The sequence below is a fragment of the Patiria miniata genome, unplaced genomic scaffold (assembly GCF_015706575.1).
Source record: "Patiria miniata isolate m_02_andy unplaced genomic scaffold, ASM1570657v1 HiC_scaffold_30, whole genome shotgun sequence".
In the NCBI taxonomy this organism is placed as follows: Eukaryota; Metazoa; Echinodermata; class Asteroidea; order Valvatida; family Asterinidae; genus Patiria; species Patiria miniata.
In genome coordinates, this window is record NW_024037070.1 from 9,012,837 (window position 1) to 9,025,798 (window position 12,962).

The following is a 12,962-nucleotide window of genomic DNA, read 5'->3' on the forward strand; positions in this document are numbered from 1 at the left end:
ATTTATGTAAATTACCATGTAGATCCACAAATATAAATCATATCTAATAAAATACGGTATATTTTATAGCACTGTACCGTATGGCAATTCCTTATTTCTTTCATTCCAACGCAGGTCAGTTTCAAGTCCAAAAGCTGAGCTCTGCACAGCACGCCCCAGCCTTGGTCAATCATGTCATGTTGTGATTCCTAACCTAACGCGCCCCCCGCCCCCCCAGGGGATCAGTTCTCATGTCAAAGCTCATGTATTTGGAATTCCCGCAGCTTGCGTCTATTGCCAAGTAATTACAGCTCCCACCTGTTCTTGATATCACGGCCACAAAAACAACCACGTCGCCTGAATTCCGTGTAACTACAGGCGAAACTAAGACTCACAAATAGATTTTCATTAAAAAAAACCTGTATTCACTTTTAATGTTACTTGCCTCACTAGAGGATTTATTCCTCATGACATTTCCAATGTACATGTAACTCATCCTCGACTGATGCTAATTACAATATGTTGAAAGATGGTAACTGGCATTTCAGAATGGCAAATGACATTTCAGATATAAAAGTCACCAGCAATGTCCATTAGACACTTAATAGTTACATTTCATTGTAGCCTTATCAAATTACCGGTATGCGGTTATTTTTATACAAAAATGACACCTGCATGTACATTATGTACACTTGTGCATGAGCACTTCAAACAACTGTTTTTTTAGAGTCTAATACAAGGAATGCAATGATTTTGAGACTGATATAATTTCACACTTTGTAATCAAAGCTCATAGTAAAAATGACTTTTGTTGATTTTTATTGGATGTTTGAGAGCTATTATTCTATGTCAATTAACTCTTGCGAAATCTTGTCGATCAAATTACATTGTTTGCTATCTCTTAACTGTGTCTGCCTTACCATATGTTCATACCTCTACATATTCGTGATACACCACTGTTAAACAGAGCGTAAACAACAATGTCGCACACCAACATACTACCTATGGTTTAATCCAACGACATCGTGAGTACCACAACGTCCCTCACTAAATGGCAGATGAGTAATGGAGACCGTCACCTCTCCATTATTAATTCACTGGGTTACTTAAAGCATAGCTAATCCGAGTACGGAGGGGGCAATTTCAGCCCGTGCCATCTAGTGTTCAGGGTACAGGCTAGTATCGGATTCCAGTGAAACGTGGCTTAAGGTACTCCTACTAGCTGCACTTGGGGGGGGGGGGGGGGGCAGTGCGTGTTATTCCCCATCCGACACACTTTCCAAGACTGAGTCATCAGACTCATTGACTTCAGTTTCACAGTGAGTCACATGCGCTGCAGTGGGGAGGAGATTACGCATTTCTTTTGGTAGACTGGAGGCCAATTTACCCCAGACGTGCTATTACTGGGGTGTTTGCATGCCGGGCATCCGCAAAACTCACCCGAGCGTGGAGTGATCCTCGGTTTAAAAATTCATGCTGCTGGCATACAAGTATGCATATGCACAGACGGGGAAAATACACCGAGAAGATCGGCAATCAAATTATAACACAGATATTCCTCTTAGGAATATCACGCTTAAGTTATACTTGTTTACCACCCTGATTTACATACAGTACTTGCCGCAGAATGCATTTACAGTACGGAATTTGTTGGGCTGTGACAAATATGCCAAACAGTTGAATATTGAATCATCAACCAAACACCTCAAAAGCATTTTTTCAATTCAAATATTCGAAACGTGAGTGCTTTCGAGTCATGCACCATGCTATAATTCAAGTTGGGTGGTTTTGTATGTCAAAGGTCATACTCTGTCCAAAGCCACTGTCATGCATGATTTAAGAGCGTCCATGAGGAGTATACATTTAATTTAAAATCTAATGTTTGGGTGATGTCACTGAAATTGGAAAATGTGACATAACTTCTGCCTGACTTTTCACTGTTTTCTTGAAATTATACACTAATAAAGCTGGAATTATATCCAACATTAGATCTTGACTGCTTTTTTTCCTTTCAGTTTTCATTGTACATATATGAAATACAACTGGTTACCTCAATGCCTTAAATTTCATAGCTTATTAAAATCAAAGTGAAAATTAACACTAATTAGAATTGTTTTATCTCAAAAGGTGACAACAGATTTTTACCTCAAAAAGGTTTCCAACTAATCTAAATTTCACACAGGAGACAACAGAGGGCGGTGTTCCTTCTTACAAGGTGCATTGCTTTTTGGGGGGCAGTCGTCCTATGAAGATTCAGAATGTTTCAGAACCATCTTTCAAGTACATTGTACCTGGGGTTAGAATCATCATCAACCACAATACATGTACATGGAAAACTTCATTAATGTTAAACACGTACAGTGTATGCATCAACAAATTTTAAATAATACATTGAGGCTCGTACAACAAACATGTAATTGCAAATCTAAAGATTTGATTTTTGAAAATATTTAATTGGCAAAAGAGCTTTCAATTTCATGATAAACACTTGCAATTTATCACTTTTTTTCACACAAGTTGTATTGTTTTTGTCACAAAATACAAAGTCAAGTTGTTCATTATTTTCAGCAATGAACAAATGAGTACCCAATTTTGTTTTTAAGTGATTTTAATGTGATATCTATTTAATTGTGTCCTTCATATCTCGTCCTCATTTGATGAGTAAATAGTTACAATATGAAACTGTTTGCTCAATATCATGTCTCATCAGATTGCGCTGCTTTAAAGAAAGTGGTTTCATGGACGTCCCAAATATAGTTAGAAACACATTCCAATAGCCAACTTCGCTTGTTGGAAGAAAGCGTTGACTTTAATCTTCAGTAACCATGTACAAGTGGGCTACTAAAACAAACCACTGCCAATTTTAGATCCATAATTTTCCAACATATGTTACTAGTTTTATTTTCGGATCATAACTTCAACAACTTAAAAAATGACTTGAAAAAGTCAGACTATAACAGTCCTATTTCCACCATTCGGCCTTGACCAATGCTGCTACCATTTCCTGCTCAGAAGTACACAACTGTCTATCGTATTCGTTTCTAAAGATTGCCAACTGGCAGTCAGATTACTATAACAATTCTACAGCCATCATATTTTTCTGCTTTAATATTTACATAAATCAACGAGTAGATTAGACAGATGCTGTTTACATCATTTGTCATTTGTGTAGAGTACATCGTTTGTCATTTGTGCATTTGTTTTTGTTTGAAGCAACAAAAGTGCTCAAAATCTAAAGAAGGGTGCTGAACAACTAACCTGATGAAGTTTCAGCTTAGTGAATGCTGTATATTCCGAGAAAACAGTACTCTAGGATCTCAGCATCCGGGACACGTTCTCATTCAGCTGATTGCAGCTACGCGGTGTCAAGCACTGGACCACCGTGTAGCAACCACGTGCGGATGTGCGTTGCACCAATGCACCCACTCACAGCTTCGCCAAATTAAAAACGAACTACCATTGCTAACGCAAATTTCCTCATCTTTAGACACATCTTTGGAAATGAATTTCTTTTATTTTTTTCGTCAAAATGACAGCATGCCGGAAAGAACAATTTCACAGGGCGTTTAGTGCCATTACTTTCCTTAATTGAACCAAGTATGCTTTCCAACAATAATTTCGTCAGTTACTTTTTGGATAGCTCCAAACGATAAATTCTACCATTGAGGGGTAGGCCTATATTCTGATGACATTTCTTTTCACAGTACATGTACAGTGGAGTCCCCTAACATGGCGCACTTCAACGTTTCCCACAAATTTCCTCATATAGTGTTGCCAAACCTCTCTTTTGACAAACTTCAAATTCACTCAGTTAAATATTGGTACTTTTACCTTAATAATGCTTGCTGCTGAACCTTTGTGAACTATTTCAGCAATTCAAAAACAGTGGTGTCTGGAAATTGGGCACAAAATCGGCCAAGTGTTCCCTAATGTGCCAGGTGCACTAGAACAAATCTCGGAAAAATCCCAAATTAAAATTTAAGAATTTTTATTAAAGTTGACAAATTATCATAAACCATTCTTATTTTCACTTATATACCCCAACTACAACTTTGTCAGAAATTTTTTTTCAAAATTTTGGGCGCATTTGAAAAGAGTTCATTTTGACTTCAAAATAAAAACAGAAAATCACGCCAAAATAAAATTTCTCTGCTAAGTTTGTAATGGCTAGGTCAACTTGAGATTTATGAACGGGAATGTTTAGAGCTTAATGAAATTTCACAGAAAGAATGTTGCAACCTGTCGACGCCACTTTTTTCTTCATATATCATCTCAATAAAGGTCAGTCATTGCAAAAATGTTGAAAAGACATGAATCTGGGACTGACAAACATTTCCAATTTTGTTAGGAAAGTTTTAGACAATTTTCTTGACTCTCCATAGACTTCGTACACAACCGCTGAAGTGGTGTCTAGATACATGTACTACAATCTTTCCAATTTCACTTAGGCGAAGTAAAAAAAAAAACATGTTTAGCGTCCCCGCCCGCTTCCTTTTTAGAGGCCGCCTCCTTTTTTTTTTTTTTTTTAAAGACAAAAATTGATAAATTTTAACGATCTCTGACGAAAGAAATCGTATTTTTAGACTTTTATACCGTGTATAAAGCCCATAAGAAGCCAATATGTCATTTCCTGAGTCCAAGTGGCGGCCATTTTGAAAAAAGCTGGTAACCATCTTGAAAAAAAGCCCGGCCGCGTTGTCTTGAAAAATGTGTCGGGCGGCCATTTTGAAAAGAAGAAGAAAAAAAAAAAAAGGGCCTCCTCCTTCCTTTTTGTCAAAGAGGCAGGACGCTAAACATGTTTTTTTTTTTTTTTTGCCTTACAGTGAAATTTCAGGGAAAACTTTTGCTCTAGCCAGGTACTAATAAGGCAAAAAATATAAGTTAGGGGTCGCCCCACGTTAGGGGCCGCGCCATGTTTGGGGACATCAACAATGTCAATGTTTTTTGCACACGCCCAGAATGAATAAGCGCCAGAGAAATATTTCCAATTTTGTTTACAAATAATTCTAGAAAAAGTTCTCCATAATAATATAGACTTTGTATACAATCATTGAGGTCGTGACGTCAGGACACATTCAGTGAATTACAACAGCCAGTGCTACATTATTAATATTAATAATAATGAAGGGGGCCCTCTATGTTCAAAGCTGCTAGCTGTGATTTTAAAGTTTAGCATGTTTAAACTTAGCTGGAGTTACCCAGCCCTGAGTTTTATCATATGGGTTGTCTATAAGGGCTGGAGCGTATTTTTCTCATAAGTAGTAGTATATTCAAAAAAAATTTGGAAAATTTTCAATTTTGTCCCCGTTACACACTAATTGCAACTGCAACTCACCCCAAACTTGCCTGGAATAACCATTACACAGGTCCTTGAAGTAAAAAACGATCCACGATGAAGATTCAGCCTACAATTGCAGTGAAAACAGGAGGAATAACCGCTAACTTGACAACCTTTCAGGCATGGCCAGGACTGCTATGGAATTGTCCACACAAAAAAATTGTGTACAATGAATGGCGGCGGTCGATTACCACCACGTACAGCTCGCTGGTACTACGCGTTTTTGCGGTCGGTGCATGACGTGACGCGGAAGCGTAATACCCGATGACTGTTTCATGCATTAAGAAGAGGTTCACTCGCATCACAGTGCGGTACTGGAACGGCAACCGTCGAGTAAATAACACTGCACTATGAATGCACGATAGCCGGCCAACTCGACGGTTGCCGTTCCAGTACCGCACTGTGATGCGAGTGAACCTCTTCTTAATGCATGAAACAGTCATCGGGTATTACGCTTCCGCGTCACGTCATGCACCGACCGCAAAAACGCGTAGTACCAGCGAGCTGTACGTGGTGGTAATCGACCGCCGCCATTCATTGTACACAATTTTTTTGTGTGGACAATTCCATAGCAGTCCTGGCCATGCCTGAAAGGTTGTCAAGTTAGCGGTTATTCCTCCTGTTTTCACTGCAATTGTAGGCTGAATCTTCATCGTGGATCGTTTTTTACTTCAAGGACCTGTGTAATGGTTATTCCAGGCAAGTTTGGGGTGAGTTGCAGTTGCAATTAGTGTGTAACGGGGACAAAATTGAAAATTTTCCAAAAATTTCTTGAATATACTACTACTTATGAGAAAAATACGCTCCAGCCCTTATAGACAACCCATATGATAAAACTCAGGGCTGGGTAACTCCAGCTAGTTTAAACTTAGGCCTAGCTCAATTAGAGTTTAGGCACTCTCCTGAAGACGGTCAGACTGCATACTGACCGGAACATCGAGTTTATACCTCTGGTTCTTTTCAGAACCATTCTCTTACTTAGTTGAGAAATCATTCGCACATGGTGTTTCCGCAAACCTTTCATTATTTATTTAGTATCTCCACCATGCAAAGCCTCAAATTTTACTTAACAAAATCATCACATTCTCCATACACTTTGCAGCTTCCATCACGAACACTGTTCACACATTCACACTAAACGTACTTCACATACGAACTGTACACATTTGCTGCACTGCAGTGCATAGCCCATGCGCGACGTGCGTCGAGTAACGTAACGCGTACATGTTATGTACACTCGAGTCGGTAGGATGGGCTGAAAAAAATACCACGAATAGGGGCCTATATTCTTTAAATTAGAAAATTATTGAGAATTATACAATACTCACAGTCATCACAGTCATCTTCAAAGTTCTGCGATAAATAACTGAGGTCTGAAAACCAAAAGAGAAAATGGTAAATAAGAGAAAATAAGCCGTATTTCAGCGGAAGAGATTCACACAATTTTCCGTCACTCACCCGCCATGTTGAAAATGCTACAGTACCACGAGGCAGATTTAAGGATAGATGATTGGTCAATTGCGGTGTGGTTGAAATAAATAAAAACGTGTGAGCTCCACTACAAATGGTTAAATGATATTCAAAAAGAACTCAGAATCTCCTTGTGAACTTTCAAATGGAAAATCAGATTGGCTTACTGTGGGTGATTTTCTAATTTAATAGTGAAATATCTAAATAATGTTGCGTTTTCAGGCATATTTTGAATAGATGTAATCCCTTCAAAATCATGAACACCCTATGTAGATAATGGTTTCTTCTTATTGTACCGGAAGTGAACTTCAAACGCGGCACGCAGAGAGGTCATTCAGTGTGAAACAGGTGAATTTGATGTCAATCAAGTGACAACACTAATCATATCGGGGCTTATTCACGTAATTCAGCTGGGGCAGAATGGTATTTTGTGGTTCGTGTGGTTGGTGGAAGTTCCTCGAAAATGGCATTTGTGAGATTATTGACTAAGATAGCAGGTTTCAACATTGAACATGCATTGTTTGCAAGAATTAAATATAATTGATGATGTGTTCCTTCCTCCATCATGATGTAACTAACAATACTTCTGTTAAAGGGAATATACAACATTTGCAAACATCGAAAAAAAAAACTACCAAGTTTTTGCGAAATACCTTAATAGGATGTTGGTAAATGACAGCCTGAAGCATCCTGTAAAATTATGGCACCTGGTATACTGTCATTTTCAAGAAAAGTGGTATTTTTGTATCAATTTCCAACGCTGAACGGCCGATCAGCGTTGGAAACAACTGGCTTTTTTTCAAATACTGGCCCCAATTGACCATTGCACTTGTTTGCAATCGATTACAAACCTATGAACGGGTACGAGCCAGCTAGACTGGTTCCCTGACCTTACAATTCCCAATGTATGTAAACTGCTCTGTTTCTTCTTATATGGAGTCAGGGAACCAGACTACAGGAAAATGATCGTTTTTCTTGGTTTTTATAGCATTTTCGAACCCAAAACCTCCAAAAAGTCAGTGCAACTATATTTGCTTTATATTTCCAACCCCCCAATTTCATCCATTTCTGAAAATTACAGCAAAAGCAAATGATGTATATTCCCTTTAATATGCTTCCTCCATGCTACAGGCCAGGCATCATGCTTATGCTTAAATTCGCAAATCGCAATTGTATTATTATCACTTGAAAAATAAAGAAACTTACAAAATTGATGATTTCTCAATCAAGAAGAAAACATTTACCAATACCGTTTTTTATTTTAAAAAAGAATAACAAATGGTATTGTTAAATGTTTTCTTCTTGATTGAGAAATTTCAATTTTGTCAGTTTCTTTATTATTAAAAAAAAGAAAGATTATATATACACTTACACTTACACTTAAGATTTGATGGGATTATCTATTATAGGCTTAAGCCTTTTAAGACCCCATATCCAGATTCTTTCAAGTAACTGTCATGACGGATATTCTTGAACTATCAAATTTTAATGCTAGACTAGAATTGTTTTAAATTTCCATGAGTATTTCATAACTTTCCTTTTACAGATAAATATTAAAATAAGTTTACAAAATTAAAATGATAAGTTAAATATTTAAGGGCTTTGAGATATCTTTCATAAATTAGCAGAAGCTGAAGCAGTTGTGTCTTTATGACAAGATAATTAAGTCCATAAAAAATTGCAAGTCTGTCACAAATCAAATTACAATTAAAGTCATAAGTAATAAGCAGCAACACAGGAATGCGTTTTGTTTCCGTTCATTTGAATAGCTTAATTGTGATTTGACCACAGAGGCGCTGACTTGTGGTTGACTTTTTGACTAACTGGACTCTAAAGTTTGACAAAAGTTGCCTTCACAGATGTCCACGTTTAAGGGGAAGACATGTTGACAACATCAAATCAAAATGCAATTCAATAATCCCATCACAGCTGGCCTACCTTCATGAAATTTGTTTTATTGTCTTTCAACAGATAATTATTTAGTTTCAGCGCACTGAGAATGGCTGTGAAGTTTTCTAGAGTCACCCTTGCCTGGTGTGGTGCAGCATTTCTCCTAAGGCTAGTCCTGGTGGTGTACGGAGAGTGGCAGGATAGGACTATGCTCGTCAAGTACACGGATGTTGACTATCACGTCTTCACTGATGCTGCTAGATATGTGTCACAGGTAGGTAGGTGTAGAGTAGCGAACAGGGTTGTGGCCGGGGCCAGGAGGGGGGGGGGGCACACAATCCCTTTCATTGTTTTCTCGGCATCTATTGGCAAATACGCAGCAATGAATAGTATCAGCTATTGTCAGATAGAGTCATTCAAGATCATCTACTTTGAACAGGACCCCCCCCCCCCCCCCCGACCATTAAATAATGAATGAAAAAGACAAATGTCCTTTATTTTCCACTTCATTTCAGGGTTCGTCTCCATATGAGAGAGCTACATATCGCTACACCCCTCTTCTAGCCTGGGCTCTCACCCCAAATATTCTCCTCACTCCAGTATTCGGCAAGATAATCTTCATCCTCTGTGACGTTCTTACCGGTACACTCATCCTAAAGATGCTGAAACTCTCAGGCTGTCCGGATCAGGCAGCTATCAACAGCGCCCTCTTGTGGTGGCTGAACCCTTTACCCATGACCGTCTCGAGTCGGGGAAATGCCGAGTCGATCATGTCGGTGTTGGTTTTGTCGACGCTGTATGCTTTGATGAAACGTCATACTCGAGCTGCCGCCTTCCTGTATGCTGTGTCTGTCCACGTTAAAATCTACCCAGTCACCTACTGTGTTCCTATATACTTTCTTCTGGGTAGCGACTTTTGTGAGAAGCCCCTCCTGAAGAGATCGGCACTCCATTTGAAAGACCGAATTTTGAGGAGGATTGCTGAGCTGTTTTGGCCTTGCAAGTCTCGTCTTGAATTTGTCTTCGTGTCGGTAGCCACGTTTGCGTTGCTTACAGGGCTTATGTATTACTGGTGAGTTTGGAGGTGTTGTGAAAATTGCTGTGATGCTAAAGATTAAGTTTTATAACATTGAACAAAGAAATTGACTGGAGCAAGGTTCGAACCTGCGACCTCTGGATTGCCGTTCCAGTGCTCTACCAACTGAGCTATCCAGCCCTATGTCGGCGGTTCCTCAGTTTGTCAATGTCTTTGTTCAAGGGTGCTAATCAGAAGCCATAAACCCATATGTGCATGCCAGATTGATATTTTTTGCCCTTTTTTGGTTCGTCCAACTATTACAAAACAACACACCATTTTCTTTTTTCTCCCACCAGCTATGGAGACAAATTCTTAGAAGAAACCTATCTATACCATGTAACACGGCGCGACGTCCGGCATAACTTCTCCCCTTACTTCTACATGCTGTACCTAACCAGCGAGTCACCGGTATCCGTCATGGTCGGTCTCCTAGCCTTCTTACCACAGGCATTGCTCATGGTAGCATTGTCCGTTCGATACTACAGGGACCTTGCGTTCTGTTGTTTCACTCAGACATTCCTGTTTGTGGCTTTCAACAAAGTGTGCACCTCACAGGTAAGTTACTTCCGTCTGTTAACCAGTTAGCCGGGAAGATGAAAATCAGCTTCAGTTTTACACAACCTGTTTGCCCAAACGCCTCATTAAGATCACTTAACGCAGCAGAGAGAGTTTGCTAAAATAATGATGCAACAACATCTCACAAAAAAAAAGCGAATCTAGGATATTAAACATGTTTAAATTGGCACCTTACTGACTAAAACACAACCCCACCCAATATAAATTCAAACAATTTCAGTGGTGTCTGTTGTGTAGTAATGGTCTCCCGTCCCTCCTCCCCCCCCCCCCCAATAAAAAATCATATTTTAACCATACAGAATAGTAAGACATTTTATTTGATAACCTTCCCCGCCCCAACCCCTGATTTTATTCACTTCACGTCTTTTTATCAGATTCAACCTTTTTTATGCATTCCACATGGCCTTACTGTTTCAACAGCGCCCTCTCTTGAATCAAAGGGATGTTGAACCAAAGGGACTGTTAGATTGAAACAGCGCCCCCAATTTTCTGATCTACAGTTTGGTTTCCTATTTTTTTATTTATTAATATTTACTTCTCATTCTAATGTGCTCAGAAGTTTCCTTTTACTCAGACTTGGAAGACTGGAAAGATCAGGCACATGTGATTTAAATAAAATTGATAAGATCTGATCTTCAGTGAAAATGTTTGCTGTTCTTGTCTAAATGTTTCATTGTTTGTTTTCCCCCCTTCTTTATTGCAGTACTTTCTGTGGTATCTATGCCTCCTTCCTCTCGTCATCCCAACTCTGAGGATGAAACTTTCAGAAGCTCTCTGCCTCACAGGTCTTTGGTTTCTCGGACAGGTAAATATTTTCGTCTTTTTGTGACAGGACCTTAGAAAAAAAATAAGAGGCTTACACCCATTTCAGACTAGCCTTGGTCCAATTACTGGATTTAGATTTTGTTTCCCTTTCATATGCAGCCTGTCTTTGACAAGTGTGGTCTGCCTCAATGGGAGAGGGCGCCATCAATCATATGAATCAAATCTAGTCTTGAGAACTTTGGCAATGCTACCCGAGAAATTCCAAGCATACTTTACATGCACACACACTGTTTTCAAGCTAATTTGCGAGTGTGGAGTTTGCTTTTATTTGTTTTTCATTTTCTTTATTTTGTTCAGGCACTGTGGCTGTATTTCGCCTACTGCTTGGAATTTGAAGGACATGATACTTTCTTGTTTTTGTGGCTCGCTGGCCTCGCATTCTTTGCGGTGAACATTGGAATATTAGTCAGAATCATGATGTCCTATGAGGAACACCGGACTTTCTGTGGAGGCAAGTTGGCTCCCATTGGCCAAGACAAAAGATGACGGCAAGGATAATTTGGGGGGGGGGGGAGCTTTAAGTATTATTTATGCAGCAAGAAATTTTAACGCCTCACGTTTAAATACATTTTGTATTTTTGCGACATTTTAGACATCTTTTGCTACAACGAATGAAACTCAAACCACACCAAATACTGTATTTTGTCTTTGTTATGAATAAGATACATTCAATTTATTCAATCTTGAATCCTGATGTAAACACATAAATCTCTAATGATGTGATAAGACCTTAAAGCAGCATGAATGAAATTGAAAATAAAAACAGTGTTTGTAAATTTGTTATCATATTCCCATGATGTACCGAGTACAGTGACTTTCTTCGCTGTCCCCGTTACATCTGACATCTATGATTTTATTTCACTGATGCACTCCTTAATGCAGTCGTCATTCTGGACCCTAAATTAATAGAATTCCCGATTAACAAACTTGCACAATAATAGTCAAGAATCCTCTGTATAGGGTTTCCTGAAGACACACCATAGATGACGTATGATATTTGTCACAGGTACCAGCTTAAGTGGAGAACAAGGCAATTTACAAAACCATGGCCTCATTTCAGCTTCACCTTCATCTATGACTTCAGTATCATAAGAGGCCTTAAATGCCCAAACCAAACGGTAATACCCTGAATTCATGCTCTTCAGTATTGTAGTCGAGTCTATCACAAGTAGTCTCAATTCAAGTCACATACTCCTCAAATGAATTGTTACAAAGGCATTCCTTTGTTATTGCCCATCTTCTGTTAATTGAGACTGGACTTGTGAAATATGAAAGAACTTGTGGTGTACTCAAGTACAATACTGATGTTTGTGGATTTGATGTAAGCCACAGTTTAAGCACAATGTTCTTCTCGGAAGCAAAAGCAAAAAACAGGGCCCTCGCTGATTCAAAAATGCACAGCTTAACGCTCCTTCCAAAGGTGTTGAACCATTTCCAAAACAACAATTTTCTAGATATTTGACCTCAACAAAACAGTTGAAGTATTCACACAAGAATGAATGGATGAGGTGTAACTGCTTTCCGCTTGCAAAATGAGTTTCATATTTGAGTTCTGTGGTACCATCAGGGTTTTTTTTTTATTATTCATTTTTACTGCGCCACCAAAGGCAGCCACTCCAGCCAGTGCTAAAATACTGTGTTACATCACAGATTAGTTTTATCAACAAAATTACCATTACACTTTGATAAATTTCTACACAAAAAAAATTATTAAAATTTCAGCCTGAGTTACTATACACTATAAACATGTGTTAATTACTAAAATACAATTGTCATTGTACTGTTTGGTGTTTAAAATGAGTTTTA

At 38.7% G+C, this 12,962-nt stretch overlaps 2 protein-coding genes and 1 non-coding gene across 10 annotated transcripts in view; 1 reads left to right on the top strand and 2 right to left on the bottom strand.

Annotated features, from left to right (window-relative positions):
• LOC119739357 (serine/threonine-protein phosphatase 4 regulatory subunit 1-like) overlaps positions 1–6,831 on the bottom strand; it is a 57,356-nt gene extending 50,525 nt beyond the window's left edge. Inside the window, exons 1-2 of the mRNA XM_038214257.1 lie at positions 6,776–6,831; positions 6,646–6,690 (exon numbers count right to left, since the gene is read on the bottom strand). Of these exons, the coding sequence (XP_038070185.1) occupies positions 6,646–6,690; positions 6,776–6,782 (52 nt within the window). The 5' untranslated portion in view covers positions 6,783–6,831. The remainder of the gene's footprint in view (positions 1–6,645; positions 6,691–6,775) is intronic.
• Positions 6,832–7,031: 200 nt separating this feature from the next.
• On the top strand, positions 7,032–12,239 carry LOC119739358 (GPI mannosyltransferase 1-like). Of its 8 annotated transcripts, none has more exons than XM_038214266.1 (6): positions 7,032–7,135; positions 8,759–8,951; positions 9,193–9,749; positions 10,052–10,310; positions 11,035–11,136; positions 11,454–12,239. In XM_038214266.1, exons 2-6 carry the CDS (start codon positions 8,787–8,789, stop codon positions 11,640–11,642), a joined length of 1,272 nt encoding a protein of 423 aa, XP_038070194.1. In that variant the 5' UTR covers positions 7,032–7,135; positions 8,759–8,786; the 3' UTR covers positions 11,643–12,239. The 8 variants fall into 8 exon arrangements, with proteins under 8 accessions (XP_038070194.1, XP_038070195.1, XP_038070193.1 ...); XM_038214267.1 differs by having other exon boundaries at positions 7,120–7,188; XM_038214265.1 differs by having other exon boundaries at positions 7,125–7,210.
• Positions 9,821–9,893, bottom strand: Trnaa-ggc. Its single transcript has one exon. It is a non-coding gene; the product is annotated as a tRNA-Ala (tRNA).
• Positions 12,240–12,962: the final 723 nt, after the last annotated feature.